This window comes from Thermobia domestica, chromosome 15 (assembly GCF_964235325.1).
Source record: "Thermobia domestica chromosome 15, izTheDome1.hap1.1, whole genome shotgun sequence".
In the NCBI taxonomy this organism is placed as follows: domain Eukaryota; kingdom Metazoa; phylum Arthropoda; class Insecta; order Zygentoma; family Lepismatidae; genus Thermobia; species Thermobia domestica.
Window position 1 is genome coordinate 23,940,005 of NC_137468.1, and position 18,097 is coordinate 23,958,101.

General features: G+C 36.6%; 1 protein-coding gene across 2 annotated transcripts in view; it reads left to right on the forward strand.

The window, feature by feature from the left end:
• LOC145672121 (sodium/potassium/calcium exchanger 4-like) overlaps positions 1-18,097 on the forward strand; it is a 57,508-nt gene that overhangs the window by 24,159 nt on the left and 15,252 nt on the right. For both annotated transcript variants that reach the window (XM_081741404.1, XM_081741403.1), the window contains 3 exons: positions 10,144-10,227; positions 12,034-12,168; positions 16,286-16,489. In XM_081741404.1, the coding sequence (XP_081597530.1) occupies positions 10,144-10,227; positions 12,034-12,168; positions 16,286-16,489 (423 nt within the window). The remainder of the gene's footprint in view (positions 1-10,143; positions 10,228-12,033; positions 12,169-16,285; positions 16,490-18,097) is intronic.

The following is an 18,097-nucleotide window of genomic DNA, read 5'->3' on the forward strand; positions in this document are numbered from 1 at the left end:
GGTCCCTATACACAGGCAGGATCCGTACATGGTACATGATACTTCATTTCCCTCGAGATAGGGCTGTTTTTGGCTTGGCGTCAATAAATATAAACTAATTCACTTATAGTAAGTGGGGTTGGAGTCTGTGTTAGCTGTTGCTTCTTAGTTGTATTATTGGTATTAAATGTTTCCAATGGAATAGGAGATGAAATTTCTATGCGGGTCGTTTTAGATTTGTCTGGTAACGAACGAAGACGAATATAATATGTATAAAATAATGAGACTTAGGAATACTAAAAAAGTTGCAATTGACACTGAGATATAAAGATAATTTATATTGGAAAGTTCTAATTCGAACATCGTGATTTCTTGGTCACCCTGTATAAGTTGTAAAAGTTTCTAAAATATTTGCACTAAAGATATGTATTTCAATAAAATAATCCAATTTTAAATGTCAATGACAATAGTAATGATGGTCCTGAATTCCTGGTCATCCTGTATAATGTAAGCGTGGTCATAACTTTTGGAACATCCTGTACAATATTTATGTTGCATAATGTCGGTGACAATATGTAGTTCACAGAGGAAAAGAAAAAATATCGATGAAAATGTAGAATTATGTTAGCTGTCCTTGTAAAAGATCATTTGCCTTTTAAATGCGGAAATGCTAACGTCGGCATTCTTTCCATTGAGTTGCAGAATAATGATTCAGCTTTTTATAAAACAAAGAGGAAATGAATGTTCGTGTCGTTATGAAAAGTGTTTATCTGCTGAAGTCTTGACTATATTTCTTTCTTCCTAGTGGTGAGTACTGTACTTTTTTTTTCGCTCGTTTAGAAAATAAAACGAAGTTATTTATTCTTGTTCTATGTCTTGTAATTCTTGATAAAATGGCTTGATTCGGTCTATTGAGATTTCTTGTATTTTCTTCCGAAAAGAATTTGGAAATTCTACCTTATAAAGGTTAGGATTCAGTCTATCCAGGATTTGAATGGGTCCAACATAGGACGCTGAAAAACTTTCCGGCACTCCTATTTGCCGATTAGGAAAGTAGACTAGTACTTTTTGTCCCTTTTCAAATTGAGTTTGTCGGTGTCTGCTATCGAAATACTTTTTCTGCTTATTATAGCTAGCGATCAAGTAATTCTGTACACTCTCACGTATTTTATTCAAATGTTCTTTGTTGACACATAATGTTGGAGTTGACGCTAAGGCAATATCAGAGATGGTCTTTGGTTCATATCCATACATGAGGAAAAAAGCAGAATATTTAGTTCCGGCTTGCACAAATGTATTAATAGCGAATGTAATATATGGTATCAGCTTCGGCCAAAGATTTTGGTTTTCTTGCACGAAAAATTTAAGTGCATTCTGTATTGTCTTGTGGAATGTTTCCACTACGCCTAGGTTTTTATGGTCGTATGCGGGGCAAAATTTAAATTCAAAGTTATAGCATTTTGCCAAATTTTGCAGCCTCTTAGCGTTATGTACTGGATGTCTATCCAGGTATAAATATGAAAAAGGTCCAAATTTGAGTATGATGTCATATATGAGAAATTGTTCAATTTCTTCCACTGTTATGTTGTCCACAACCTTGGTCACACAATATCTTGTGGACATTTCTATGGCCACTAATATGTGTTTAAACTGTCCATTTCCCACTGTTATTTTTCCAATAGAATCATATTGCCAAGCTGTTGCGATCGGCTTAGGTGGGTGATGGAGTAATTGACCCGCTGGTTTAACTGGTAATTTCTTGAGTTTCTGACAGGAAATGCATGTTTTAATTCTGTTGGCAATGTACGCTTTCATATTAGGAAAGTAGTATTTCCTAAGCGCCGAATGATATGTTTTGGTATATCCAAAGTGTGGTGCCATTGGGTTATTGTGTAAGGCATCAAACCACTTACTTAATAAAGATTTCGGCACACAAAGTAGATATAACAATCCTAATTGGGGATGCTTCTGTGTTCTGTATAATATCCCGTCCTTTAGAGAAAAGTATTTTGCGGCCCGAAAAGTAGACAACTTATTAGGTTCCTTATTTTCCAAAACAGTAATAATGTCAGAGAATGAAGGATCTTTCCTTTGTTATTCTGCTAAATTTGGTAGGATTATAGGTTGTTCAATTTGGAGAGTAGTGTCTAAAGAATGGGATGCAAATACTTTAGCATCTTCCGTGTCCGAGAAATTGTCAATTTCTTGTTTTTCTCCCTGTTTAATCTCCTGTTTATCTTCTAAACGACTAAAGATGTCCGCTGGGTGTAATTGACTTTTAATGTGTTGTATTTCGAAATTATAGTCTGCTAAGAATATTCGGTAGCGACTAAATTTCCCAACTTTGTCCGCTTGTGTTGTGAGAGATGTCAGGCATTTGGCGTCTATAAATAATTTAAATCTTCTATTTAGTAGGAAGTATCTAAATTTTCTCAAAACATAAATTAAGGCGTACAGCTCTTTTTGCCAAGTGGATGCTTTCCTTTCACTTGGTGTAAAACGTCTACTAGCATAGGCAACAACACGTTCTTGTTTCGTTTTTTGGTTATAACATGCTAATAAGCCTCCTGCGGAGATAGAGGAAGCGTCAGTATACACGCGTATTTCCAGTGAGGGATCGAAGTGAAACAAAGATGGCGCGTGTATGATGTCAGTCTTAAGTTTCTCAAATAATTCGTCATGCTGAGAGGTCCATTTAAATTTTGAATTCTTGTCTAAAAGGCACTGAAATGGTTCTATTTTTTCTGAGAAATTTTTGATATGTGCTCTTAAATAAGAACATAATCCTAAAAAGCTTTTCAGAGTTCTTTTAGTAGTTGGTTTCTTAAAATTTCGAATCTTGTTACCGATTTTGGGTGAAATCTTGATTTCTTTCCCACTAACTGTGAAGCCTAAAACGTCCAATTCTGTGTATAGTAAGTGGGTCTTCTTTGGACTGGCACGAAAATCATGCTTTCTTAATCTTTTGAAAAGTAATTCTAAATCCGATAACTGTTGTTTCCAATTTTTACTTCCTATGACCAAATCATCAGCAAAGGCAGTTATACGGGGTGGTAGGCCCTCTAAAAGCATGCGTACAGCTATACTGAGTCCGGCGGCGGAACTGGAGTGACCCATGGTACATCTCTGAAATTTACATACCTTTCTAGTATGGTTGACCTCAAAAATCATGTATTTTTGACTTTTGGGATGCAACAATAGTTGGAAATAGGAGGATTTTATGTCAATTGTGGATATAGAGTTTTTTCCTCTTAAAACGTGTAGAATATCCTCCGTATTTTGAAATGGTATACTTAGGTAATGTGAGAACCTATTACAAGCCTGGAGGTTCAAGACTAACCTGAATTCCGAAGTCCCTGGCTTCTTCACAATGAGCAACGGCGATGAAAACGAACTATCGCTAGTTTCCTTGATAATATTAGCGTCTAAAAGTTGCTTAATTTGTAAGTCAATTTGAGTACTGCTAATGGAACCGGAGGAGATCTTTGATGGAAGAATGCTCCTTTGTCTATTCGTATTTTATGTATATAACCTAGGAAATATCCAATGTCTGTTGGTGTGTAGGAAAAAACATCTCTATATTTAAAGAGTAAATCTTGTACGGCTTTCTTTTTTTCTTCTGATAAATCCGGGTTTATGTCAAACAAATTAATATAAAAAAAAATGATTTTGTTTCTTCTAATCGATCCTGAATTTCTTTGTCTGATCTGTAAAAAGTTTCGTCATTATGGCCATTATCTTGACAATTACCCTGTAAATCTACTTTTTGAAGATTCTCTTCTACGTAAGCAATTGGGGTGCTCTTTACTAACGTTACCGGTCTACTAGTAGGATTTGATATTAATAAAGTCAAATTATTCTTAGGTACCTTAGTAGGTAACGTTTGTAGTCCGTATTTGTCCAGCAAATTTTCTAATGGAGAGATGAAAAGATATTCATTATTCTTTTGCCGATTCTTGACACTAATTGGTAAAAAGAAATGTGACCTGGCTGGTATGGTAACCTTCCGAGTTGTAAAAACATCAGCCGACTTGTGCTGTTTTATTGTATGCATAGCGTTAGCAGATAATTTTTCCTGGGTATCAATTTCAATTGGATACTGTGGAGGCCGTGGTTTCTTGTATACTGACAACATGTTATTCTTTAAGTCAATTTTGGTCTGTAATCGATTTAGAATGTCTTCACCGAATAAAGGCAAAAAATCTCCATGCTCTAAAATTCTGAAATAATGAGAAAATGTTGTTGAGCGAATTCTGAATGTAATCAAAGCTATATAGCGTAAATTTACAACAGAATTCTCAATTCCTCGTAGATTAGTGCTAAAAGGAATCAATTTTGTGTTTGGTGGAAGCCAATTTTTAGGCCAAAGACTCAATGAACTGCCAGTGTCTATGATTACAGGATATTTTTCTTTATTAATTGTTACATTAATTAATAATTTATGTTCCTGATTTAACATTTTAATGTTCTCCCTTCTATCTGATAACGGAGCTACTGCATAAAGTGATGTATTTGCCAATTTTTGATGTTCACTTCTTTCCTATTTCTCGGCCCTCAGAACATGTTCTTGAGAGGGTTTGTCCTGGGGCCCTCCTAGGCGTTTCCCTGCTGATTGTTCTTATAACATGTACTGGAAGAATGACCCTTCTTATAGCACGTACCGCATACTATAACTGTTTTCCGGCCTAGGATTACTATTATTATTATTTTTAGAATTGTTCTTATTTCCATTTCTCTGCCGATTTTGATTTCCATTATTTGTATTTTTCGACCTATAATTGTTACGTCCACCTCTCCTAAATTGTGAGTTCTTAATGGCATTTTGAGCTACAAGAAGAGATAGTTCAGCCATTTGATTTGCTAATTTAGTGAAATCTAATGTATTGTTTGCACTGGAATTACTAGATGTGCTAGGCGCGGGGGGTTCGGGAGGGGGATTCGGATTAGCAACTTGGGGGGAAGGATTTGGAATTATCTGATTTTGTGATGCACCCTGTAGCTGTGGTGCTGAAGGTGTAGGAAAAACTGAAGCTGGTTGCTGGTATTGATTCCAACTAGGTGTTGGGTTACATATTGGATAGGTCAGTTGTTGTTGATGTACAGGGAAGGAAGCGCCAGCGATTGCTGATGAATGTAAACTGCTGACTGGTGTACTCTGATCGCAGAGTGAATAGAATGCCTGTTGTAATTCCACGTAATCGCGTTTCTTCGTTAGGTCATTTGCTTTCTCGAGGTTGTGTAAATGCGTTTGTAAGGCGTGAACAGTTGTAAATGTTTCTAACGCTATCTTTTGCAAAAAAGTTTTCTTTAAACCTAAGGATAAATAATTTATTTTCTGCTCCTCGGTGGCCTGGGGCAGAACTTGTCTAATGACCCTTAATTTTCTGAGAAAATACGCATTTATAGGCTCGTTTTCACCTTGTTGGACTTGAAAAATTTCAAATTCCGCCCGGTATGCCGGTAATCTTGGTCTACTCAGTGCAACTAATTTGTCTTTTAATTGTTCATAATTAAGCGCGTCTAACTGATTCTGGGCCTTTAACTGTAGGACTAAGTCAAGTGCTACGTCTTGTAAGTACATAGGTAATAGTTCTTTCTTTTTCTGATCATTCCATGACTGCAACAATGCAAGATGGTCAAAAAGCATAAAAAATCTATCGGGGTCCTCCGTAACGTGTCCCGAATACTTAGTGAGGTGTGGTATATTAAAAGAAGGGCGCGAATTCTGCTCCATGTTAAAATTGTTTTCTGGAAAAGTGTTTTTACCAGTTCTAGTTTGAGGCATAAACAAAATTCAGTTCACTAAAAGCACTAACACTTCTGGTATGTAAAAAAATTCACATACCTTCCAAAGAAAAAAAAAGTCCACTTCGGATTAATAAATATACTGTCCGGTAGGGGAGTATTCAGAGCTTATTCTGAGTCGGTCAAGCCTCTACCATGTAAAACTTTGTGTAATTTCGTCTCATATAAGGAAGAGGTAGAGCAGTTAATAAAAAGAGTGTCCGGAATCGACTCCCACTACCAGTTTTTATTATAAAAAATCCACTATATAAGAGTATTTGTACAAAATACTATACAATTTGTTCTCTATTTTAAAGGGTAAGTAAAAGGTAGTCTTTGACCGTAAGGTCGCAGACAGGATCTCCAACAGAGCCCCGAAGCAGGCAAAGTGGAGTGGAATTAGGTTCCCAAAGCTCCGAAGCAAGCAGAGGGTAGGTTAGATGGCCAACAGAGCCCCGAAGCAGGCAAAGTGGCTGAGGTTTGGATTCCCAGACAGAGCCCCGAAGCAGGCAAAGCCAGGAGAAAGGATAGGCGTAGTCCCGTAGCAGACTAGAGGCCCTGGGATAGGTTACTCCTAAAGTCCCGAAGCAGACAGTAGGAGGGTCACCAGAAAACTGGTACTGAGCTGGATTCTTCTGCCCAATTTATAGCGTCCCTTGGGTGGCGGTGGCGCTTCTGCTTCGACTTTGTCTTCTGCTCCGTGGGAGGGACTAAACGTCGTCTGCAGGTGATTGCAGGTCCTCCTGGTGGAAGTTCCTCTTAATGAAACACGTGGTGGTGTTTATAAACACTTGAGGCTTGTATTTGTTTACAAACAACTTTACATGGGATATTACAATATATATATATATATATATATATATATATATATATATATATATATATATATATATATATATATATAAATGCACTCAAGACAAAGGAATCATGGCTAACGTCATAACATTTTCAAGCTCTCCTACATGGAATTTGCAGTGTGAAAACTCTAAGTAACCAATAGGTCCACATCTACTCATGTAAATTACCTATATAGGGAATCGATCCGAATTGCAACTAAATTCAAAAATCCTCCTTAACTAAGAACAGATTCAAACAGCCTGGGTACAGTCCGAATCCTCCCTGTTCCTGGCCGACCCTAGAAGCAGATCACTAACTGATTTTCTAAATTTAACAAAGAAGGCTGTCTATTTGCCTTCTGTATAGATGTAGGATTTGTAATGTTAAAATATTCCTGTATTTCCTACTACCTACCTGGAATATCTCCTAACTTGCGGCTGGAGTTCACTCATCTCTAGCAGAACATGAATATGCTCCATCCCTGTATATCCAAAGACATTGCGTGAAAATTCCAAGCAGAACTCTTGAACTGGACTTACTGGTCTGTTCCCTACCCATGAGAGACGACCGAATTAATGCATCGGTTTTTCCTCAACAAACAAACGAAGCTTCCGAGGGTTATCTTTTGATACTTTCGAGCCAGCTAGAAGAAAGTGGGAGAAAATCCTCTCTGTACAGCAATGCTCGAAAAATTACAAAAAGCTTCAGCAAAGATAAAAACCAACAAGGAACAAGAGGATGCTGAACAATGGAAACGAAATTCCTTTCACTAACTTCTAAACAAATCTAAAACAAAATTCCTAAAAAAGAATGTTATAAGCTAAATCTAAAGCTAAACTTAAAAAAGAAAATATATTGTTATATTCTACGTTTGCTCCATATTTGTAAAACCGATGCTTCTTTACAACTACTACTACGAGCAAGCAAACGACAGGAATCACTGTCACTAACAGGACACATGACCGAAGAGGAACACTAGCGCCGCCGCTGATCATGAAGAGGGTATAAAATACGGTGCAGTACCTTTGCATCCAGTGTTGCCAGATCTACTGATTTAGCAGGAGATCTGCTTTTTCTACGTTCTACTGATCTACTGCGAAAGAAAATTAAAATTGAACAATCTCCTGCTTTTTTTCCTTACTTCGAGAAGTTGAAGAAATATATTATTATTAATATTGAATTTTCAATCTTTCCTCACATAAAAAGATGAAATTACTCTGTTATAATACACAAAGCTCTGTAGAGTATATAGATATATAGCTTTACTGTATATAATATGAATCCAAAGAACACAACTCTACGTCATCTTCTATATGCATTATGGTTAGCGTTTTTACGACTTTCTGTAAGATTTACAAGTAAGTGTTGTTTAGATTGGGATTTGGGTTGGAAGAGTGGCTTAGATCATTTTTCCACGATCGTCAGCAAGAAATCGTCTTACGCCACGATCACGTGTGACTGTACCTTATAGCTACGTTATCGCTATGTGCATGAAAATACATTTTCCCACTCCACTTTGCTCTTTCACTACGTTTTACTTCACACACGTATCAAATAGTATTAATATAAATCGGGACTTTTCCCTTTCATTTGCTCAACGTAGGTCATCGGAAATGAATTTTGGACTGCTTGTTATGACTACTGCGCCCGTAATAATGGCAATTTTTATTGACCCCACCCGGATTTACATTCAAATGCCACCACTGTATGTGTCTACTGCTTTCTCCTGTTTTTTTTCTTTGAATCTCCTGCTTTTCCAAGTGACTGGTCTGGCAACACTGTTTGCATCAGTTTCGCCTAGTCAAATCCTCTATCTTAGCTTCACTGGAGCTGTGAGAGATCTAACTTAACATAATTCTCTTATCTTGTTTGAAGCTCTGTGAAAACTTAAAACTCTTTTTGTTTGAAAGGAATTTGTGATTTTCCTGCCTGCTTGGATTACCTGGAGCTCTGCGGGATTAATCCTCTCTTTGCTTCCCTGGAGCTCTATGGGACCTTAACCGCTCCCCTTGTTTGCCTAAAGCTCCGTGTTCTCCTCACACTCCTGAGCTTGCCTGCAGCTCTGGAGTATCCTTTCCTTAGCTGTCTAAGCCTAAGGACACCCATTTTCCCAACAAAAATGTACATAAAAATCATTGTACTGCTCTTCAGACCTCGGTTATAGTGAATTGTGTTATATTTGTATATAACAAAACTTTTATAATACAAAGTTGTGGGAGAAAGTCCAAATTCTCATGTGCTAATTGCTCTCTATATATTAATGAGCAGTACGTAAATATTGTACTAACGAAAAACTGGAACTCTGCGGTTATCACTTCCTCATTTAGTGTAACATTCTTTTGCTGATTAGAACGACACCCACAGGGCACGTCTATTTCTATTGATAGGCGTTAACGGTTGACCATACATCCTCTACTGGTTTATTTGTAACAATACACAGACACAGGGCCTTATTCAATAAGGTTTGCGTCAACATAACGCAAAGTATGCTTTTTATTTGCGAGAAAAGGCATAGTAGTTTCCTTTGGGGCAATATATATATATATATATATATATATATATATATATATATATATATATATATATATAAGGAAATTATTAAGCAGTTAGTGTATTATCCCATAGTGGACCTTATGCAGAGTCGTTTTGACGAATAATTAGCGTCATGCTAAAGGTCTGACTACTGTAAAAAACATATTTTACTCGAACTCTTTAGTATGGCACTAATAATGCGTCAAAACGACTCTGCATAAGGCCCAGTGTATTTTGTTGTTGAGATTACTACTCTGTTATAGATAAACAAATGCTAATGAATAAATAAATAGGTCTAAATATTTTAGGCCTTATGCAGAGCCGTTTTGACGTATGATTAGAGCCATACTAAAGGCCTGACTACGGCAGGAAACATAGTCTGCGTCATCCGAATATGCGTATGGCATTAACCAATAAGCTCTCAGTGCGCTATCACTGAGTCTTCGGGGAGGAATCTAATCATTCACAAATGTCCATAAATACGAACAAAATCAATTATGAATGATTATATTCCTCCCTGAAGATTTAGTAACAGCGCACTGCGAGCTTATTGGCTGATGCCATCGCCAATTCGGGTGACGCGGACTATAGTCGAACTTTTTAGTACTACATTAATCACGCTTCAAAACGACACTGCATGAGGCCTTTTGTGTGTACTGAAGTATGGTTAACTAACACAGATGTTTCACTAAACATTATATTAAAATATCTAATTAAGAGGAAATATAGTACCAGTTTAATTTGGCTATAGTCACATCAACATTTAAAAAATTGCAGTAATTTTAGTAGTACTTACTGGTTTGGAGCGTAAGACACACGTTCGATTGCCGGGGGAAGCTTGTGTTTTGGACTTCACGTTGAACTGTCGATCAACCTATCATAAACGTCGGTACTAATAAGATGTATAAAATTCACATAATTCAATTAGCATAGTTTACAGAAATGTCTACACAAATGTAAACTATGAAAAGATAATTAAAATTAAAAAGTAATATTTTCTTCTGATTCCAGTAACATATTTCAGTGGAAGGTTGAAATGTTGCTCGAAGTCTAACAAAGAAGAACATCAACCATTAATCAATGATTCAACAGAAGGTATTTTGATTATATTTTATATTACTTTCTTTATACAAATTACTTTATTAAATGTGTAAATTTCTTTTCATTTTTTTAAAGTACAGTAAGACATTTTTTCATCTTCCAAGGTATTGTTTTTCTGGAATTATGGCCCAGGAACTGTGAATTATTATTGTACATCGAATCCCTTTTAACGAGTTTGATTTACCAAAACGCCTTTATACAGTATAGTTACTCTGTCCGTGTGTCCGCCCGTCCACCTCGGAGACAAAAATCACAAGAGCTATTTGATAGATCACTACCAAATCTGATCATTGTGTAGGGGATCAAAACGTGCGAACCGAGGATTTTGAGGTTTCGGCTCGGCGAGTTGCCCCTCCAGTTTCAAACCTACAAAAAAGCCGTAAAAACTTTTAAACGTGCAGTTTTATTATACAGATCCATAGTATAAGTAGTAGTAGGAGTAGTAGTAGCAGTAGGAGTAGGAGTAGGGGTAGTAGTAGTAGTAGGATCGGGTTAGAAGCCCTGCAGGGGTTCGTTGGATTCTGTTCACGACATAAAATGGGCATGATGCTGAATCATGAAATCTTCCGCATCTTGCAAATATTGCCAACTTCCACACATCTTTCCTCATCCGCCAGATTTTCATCACGTCAAAAGAAGGAAGTGTCCTGTTTATGCAACATTAAGTTTTAACTGTTGCTAACGGTATACGTTAATTGGGTGATCATTACCTAAGAGTAGGGCACAGATAATATATTCGTCACCTCTGTTTTGGGTTTAGAATGGATACTCGAAACACAAGTCTAGTGTCGGGAAAACAACACCATTCCATTTAACTTCTGATACTTGAGTAAAAAGTAAATATATTCTCTTATGCCAAACTGGCTGTGAGATGCACAAATATTCATGTTTAGTACATTTTATTTTTTAGATGGTAAGAAAATCGCAAACCATTCGAGCCAGTTAGTGTGAAAATGAATTACGCCAAGCTCTGATGGCCATCGAGTAAGATATGAACGTCACATGCGATACATGTACATTTAATATTTTCCGCAGAACTTTGAGAGACTGGTTGAAACGAAAGCACCAAAATCTATACGAAAACATGATTCAAGTTTTCTATTGATCCTGAAAATTAAAATAGAATGAAAACAGAAAATAATTAGTTTTCATAGAGTTAGATTTGGTTTAATCAGAAAAGATGTTTGTGTTGTCGCCTAGAGAGTATGTCAACTAAAACGCCATAACCAGTGCATTTGGTAATGGTAGAGTTGGAAAAGATTGGGTTTATGCGTTTATGGTAAGGGGTGGGTCCTTGGGATCTGGACCTCACCCGAAATTACTACTTTTTTTTGTTAATTTAATCTAATTTTAGGGATAATTTTACAAAAAATCTTCATATTGAAATTAGATTCCCCGAAAAACTTTGGACCTTCCGGAAATAAATTCTTGTGTACGTCCCTGATAAGCATGTATAAGAAGGCTTATTATTTATACTTTAGAAACACGTACTTTGCTTGATCAAATTAATGTTGTATCGGTTTATTGAACATCATAATGCCTTCATCTACAATTTTGTTTCTCCCCATATTCTTATTACGTAATAATTTTAAATTTCAGTTAAACATTCTTAACAACATACATTATGTTAATCAAAAATAATACAACTTTTAATATTTTTTCACAATTTTACAAGTTTTTGAACAAATTATATAGTCATATTGTTCATAGGTCTATAGTTAACAGATGTATAGTTAATATTTTCACTTTTACATGTTACAGCACGTTTTACATATTTATTTTATAACTTTCGTTTTTAAGCTTCGAAGAAAGAAGAGCAACTGAATGTTATTGAGACTGATACTAAGTGTCAACAAAATGGTGTGGTTAAACATCCTAAACAAGGCGCACAAGTATATGGAACATCCCATCAGGTTGATATGCATTTTGTAACAGGTAACTTGCATAATCTATGTAATTATCAGTGCCGTTCTCTCATTATATATAAATCAAACTTTAAGAAAAATTGTATGTCTGATCCAACGAGATGCATTTAAATACTTAATAAAATATTGTACATTTACAAAATGGTAAATAATTTTACATCATTGCAACGTATAAATATCTCGATTTAATAGTCAAAATTTAACTTTCAACACAACAATGATAAGTCTTTTCTTATATTTTCAAGTTTGCTTTTAAAACATTGTAAAAAATATACTGAAATGCATGGGAAATAACTAAACAAGAGTACCTTATATTTTCAACCAGTAGATGAACAAGAGTACTCACGTAGCATCATGTTGACTTTGCTTATTCATATTTTTCAGTAGGTTTGATCTTTCCTAAAAAGGAATTTCTTTGAATATAAATAGCCAAACATATCTTGATACTTCAAATGTATTTTCAAGATGAATTGATAATACATTTGAGCTTACAAAAGGCATACAAATCGGGAAATTTAGGAAAACGTATACGGACGGAATTTTTACTCTGAAAATGCGGATTTGTCTACGTAAATGCTCGCAACAGACGGCTGGAGATTCTCTAAGGAAGCCAATCCTTCTAATGCACCCCATTCTAACAGCCATCAATTCTCTATAAAATCCGAATTTTCAACGAATGCAAGACTACAAATCACGCAGTTTAAATATATACTGAATTCTAAGGAACTTAATTATAATACATTATGAAATTTTTGAATGAATTATATCGAAATTCCGGTACTATGTATAATGTAGTTTTAAAAAATCTTAGCCACCTACCTCTCTTCGAAAAATCCTTTATTCTTACTCATATTTGGAATTATATCAAACAAAAGCGAATCTTTTTTGGACAATCGAGGACATCCTTCACACCATAGCATTATACTGTAGTTTTCTACGTACTGTGGCGAGAATATGGTGCTTAAAATAGGAGCGTGGCCAGCGTTTTTGAATAAGACTATACGTTTACTATTGTTGTTGGGATGTACAGTACAAGAGCGCTTTTACTGGAATAATACGAAATAAAATCTAGACCATTTACATTTAATACCGACAGTAGTCTACGAGCACGTTCTCACTTCTTAGCCGATTAGTGTTTTATTGCAGTGTGTATAACTTGAAGCAATTGATTACATTTTTGGATCAAAAGGTCCAATATATTTCAATCAAAAATGTTCTTTTACGCCTTATATCTGGAGAACTACATGTCTTGTATAGAAAACAAAATATATCATCGCGGAAACGAGCAAGATATGATGTCACAATATTCTAATCCTATCTTAACATGTGCTGTATAGAAAAACCATGGCGTTCACCATGGCAACCAGCGAAATGTGACCTTACACTATTCCAGCTCAATGCTTTAACACGTCTTGCATAGGCAAATTACATGGCGAGCAATATGCTAATACAGTATAACCTCGTTAACACGAACTCGCTTAAGCCGAACACTCGGTTAGGACGAACAAAATTTCGGTCCCGGTATCGCTGTACGTTATCTTATAGGAAGTTTTATCGGTTAACACGAATTTCGGTTAGCACGAATTACGAACTAATTTTTAGTCCCTTGAGTCAATAAAGGTTTTCATTTAACACGAACTTTCAATCTTTTTTTTTTGTTTATTTGTTTCTTTTTGGATTATTTTTCTTATTTCAGATTTCATTCCAGATCGGTTTTTGTCATACAGTATTTATACAGACGAAAATTGCCTTGTAAATAAGAGAGAAACCAGAAACAGGTATCTTTCCTCTCTTATGAGGTGTTGATTCTGTCCTCCGTCAAGCGCTGAACATGCAGGTGCTTGGCAGACGAGCTGCTGACGACAGCTCGAGAAAAACATATTCTCTCCCCTGTAACTCCAAACTGGTGACAGCAGTCATAAATACCTTTCCGTTACTAGCGGTACCCAACCTGCTAGCGGAGTTATCAATTTTATAACTTGACCTGGATTTTCTGCGTGGAAACTTTTTTTTTAATCTTCGAAGATATAATAATAAACTTACTGTACTGTTTTCACTTTTCAGAGGATAATACCGAGACCGAAACTAGTCTCGATCTCGATCTTAACTCGAATTTGAGACCAAGTCGTGCTTTTCGAAATCGAGACGAGACCGAAACTCTCAGTCTTGTCTCGATACAATTCTGTGCATGGTATCAAGACGGAGAATAGTCTTGGTCTTGTCTCGAATTTGGAACTGAGAGGAGATCAAGACCACTCAGTCTCGTCTCGATACCATCTCTAGCGTTTTCTATGACATACATAATAAACTGTAGTGGTATGTATAGTCTGTATACTGTAGTGCGTATGTATGGAGAAAATGTATTCGAATAATAAAATTTGGGTCCCCGGTTAACACGAATTTTTTTAACACGAACTCCTGATTTTTCAGTCCCTTGGAATTCGTGTTAACGAGGATTTACTGTACTATAATGTGACGTTACATTATTATAGTTCAATTTTACAAGTGTTTCACATGGCGATACTATACCAACTAGTAAAATGTAACGCCACACTATTCCAATTCAATCTTAGCGTTTTTGTGTAATAAATATAGTAATTACCATAGCAACGAGCAGGATATGACGTCATACTATTCCTGTCCATAGTAAAAATTAAAATAACACTCTTTGAGTGAATTAAGTTTTATTAAATTTAACATTGCGCTATTATTTTGAACATCTTTTAACATTATTTTAGTGTAGAAGGAAAACTTTTTTCTTAGTTATTAGATTTGTCACTAAAATAGGCTAAAGTGTTGTATTGGTAAGCAAGAAAGTTTTGTCGCTTTTTCACCCACCACCTTAAAACATCGATGTCATCTAAGACGTATCTGGAAGATCAAAAATAGTCAGCATCGGCATCGATGACCTTCTGCCAACGTTCTGGAAGGCCATGGATTCCATCGCGGTGGACCGTGAAGCAAAGAAGGTATCAAGTGCATTTTGCACCTCTACTAGGGATTTGAATGGCGTCCTTTAAGTTGATTATCTAAGGAATGGAACAGATGATAATCGGAGGCTCAATGTCCAGGGAGTATGGCGGATGTACGTGTTTTCCATCAAAGGCGTAGAATGGTGTCCCGGGTCATCCTAGCCACATGGGGCTTAGCGTTGTCCTGTAACAGCGCTCGCTCCAGAGTTGCGATTCAGCAGTGCTCGCTTCAGAGTTTTGAGTTTTTCTTGAGCATGGCTCAACTGCTGGCAGTACACAGTTGTATTGATGTTCTGACCAACTGGTAGCAGTTTCCGATGCACGATGTCTGATGCGAGCAGTCCACCAAACACATAGGAGAATCTTCGTCTGGTGCAGTGCTGGTTTCCTCTGTTTTGGAACCTGTTCATGGGATGCTAACCAATGATGAGGGCACCAGCTTCTTGCAGGACCTACTTCTCATCACATGTCAACACCCTGTCCAGAAATGGCTCCTTCCTCACACGAGACAACAAAGAAATACAGGTTTCTGCTCGCGTTATCGTCTGGCCCGGAGTCAAATCATGTGGGACCCATCGACCAAACTTGTAGTGCTTTCCAAGTTAATGGAGATGCTGCGAAATGGTTTCTCCACTCACACTGACTTGTAGTCCCAGTTCCTTACATGTCTGGCCACTGTTCGCCTCAATTCCTGCCTGAAGATCTTTATTTTGTACATGTGTTAGTCTTCCAGCACGTGGTGCGTCTTTGAGTATTCCATCACCGATCTTAAACTTGTTAAACCATTGCTACCCTGTCCGCGTAGTCACAACACCCTCACCAAAGGCCTGGCATATCTTCCGCTCCGCTGAAGCGGCGTTTGACCCCAGTTTGAACTCGTACAGTATACACACCCTTATAACGCTCTGTGGAGATCCCATGTTCACTCTGCCCTCACGCACGTTCACGCTGTAACTGAACTGCGACAACCAGGTAGTATGATTGATATATCAGCACCAACAACTGACCTTCGCTTTATCTCCATTCGCATTCAACTCACGGTGTGAGGGCCAATTGAACACAGACCTTCACAAAAAGCGACAGAACTTTCTTGATTACCTTTATATTTATTTCTAATAAACATGTTACCTCACATTTCCTCTTTCTTCTTAATAGAAACGAAGACCGTAGGCACATGCTTATTAGTGTCAAGGAAGATCTTCTGGATACTTACGTTGCCCATCCAGTTAGCACTTGCTATAACAATTCCTGATTGCCGTAAGCATCATCTGAGGAAATGGTATCTCCTGACATTTTTTATATGTGTTATTTGGCTCGCTTTGGCTTCCTATATTACGGCGTGGATGATCGCAATTTTAGGTTAGTTTGTGATTGTAGTTATTTGTAAGATAAAGTTACTGCATATAATACTTCATATTCAGAATATATTTGTTTGAGAAAGTCATAGGTCAACTGTTAACATATATTTACATTAAACATTCTAAAACGAAACATATATAGCACATTTGTGTTTCTTGACAATTCGCCTTATCCTCTTCAGTGTCACTAGTAGAACAAAATAGTTTTGTTTTGTAAATTTCATATCTTCGTAATGTTTTCGTTCCATACATTCAAAGAATAAGGCTAGTTTTAGACGGGAGCATATATCGTAGCATTTTTCGTAGCAAAAATCGTATCATCGACATCCTATCGTGTAAAGTAGCAAATGCTATACCATTTCCCATGCCATGGCATATCCTATGGCATTTCTTGTCTATAGAACCTTCTCTATTTCATAGCATTTTCCCCAGCATTTCTGGTCCGATTCCAGCGCCGTGGTGTGTTAAAAAAAGCGAAAGATTTTGTTTCAAATATCCATGCTCTTTGTTTTGTGTGGGAAATTGAATTGTAGTAAAGAAAAACGAGTTGGAGTAGGGATGCTCTTTGCCCACATACTTCTTTGTGATTTTCGTTTTTTAATATGACCAGCGAGAACTGTTGTTACAATTACTATGGCTTTAGCTACCTCACGCTTAATTTCGGAGCCATAATTGCGCTCTTCTCGAGTGATTTGTTTGCTACGTCACGACAAATGCTTATCAAAATGCTTCCGTTTAAAAACACTATATACTTTTGATGCCATAGAATATTATATGAAATTTTTGGCAGCACATCTGCTACGAGAAATGCTAGGATAAATCCTTCCGTCTAAAACTAGCCTAAGAGAAATAACATTTTTTTTTGCACAGAATAGTGACAATCATGTGTGTCATATATGACACATTGGAACTCTACAAATAAAAAGTAAGAAACGATGTTCTGGTAGTGGTCTGTCCTCCTTGCCTTCCCTATGCGTACGCGTATGTGTATTAGATACTTAATACATCTATGGAATATAACAATAATATCAAATACCTAAAATACGGTAACATATTCATAATACGGCAAAATAATCAACATTACAACAATTGTTTCTTTATATTAAAAATAATATTTGAAAGTTAAAGAACATATTAATGTCGATTCGTGATCGAAAACAAGAAATATTAAATCAGAAATAATTATGTAATTATAACGTCAAAAGAAAAACTATTGTCCAGGAACTGTTATATATAAAACAATTCTTCTCAGAGTATAAACACCTCATCCAGTTCCTTGTCAGGTGGTAAAGTGTCAAGGACCGACGAGACGTTACCACGTTGGATAGAAACGGATATGCGCTGTATTAGATAAGATGTGGAGCGAACTTCGCCGGAAACAAGAAATGCGTCTTCCTATCTCCCTAATGAATTCAAGACTTCTTGCACCCCAAGCACCACTGGTTTCAATAGCGATTGGAGTGAAAACAAACTTTGCGAGAAGGTTGTATTTTCTTTGCTTTTCAGCTTCTCTGCGATTAGCAACAGCTCCAGCGTTCATTACTGACAGAGGGAGACTTGAGTGAGCGTATGTATCAGCGCATGTGAAGTCCCACAATAAACATTTACC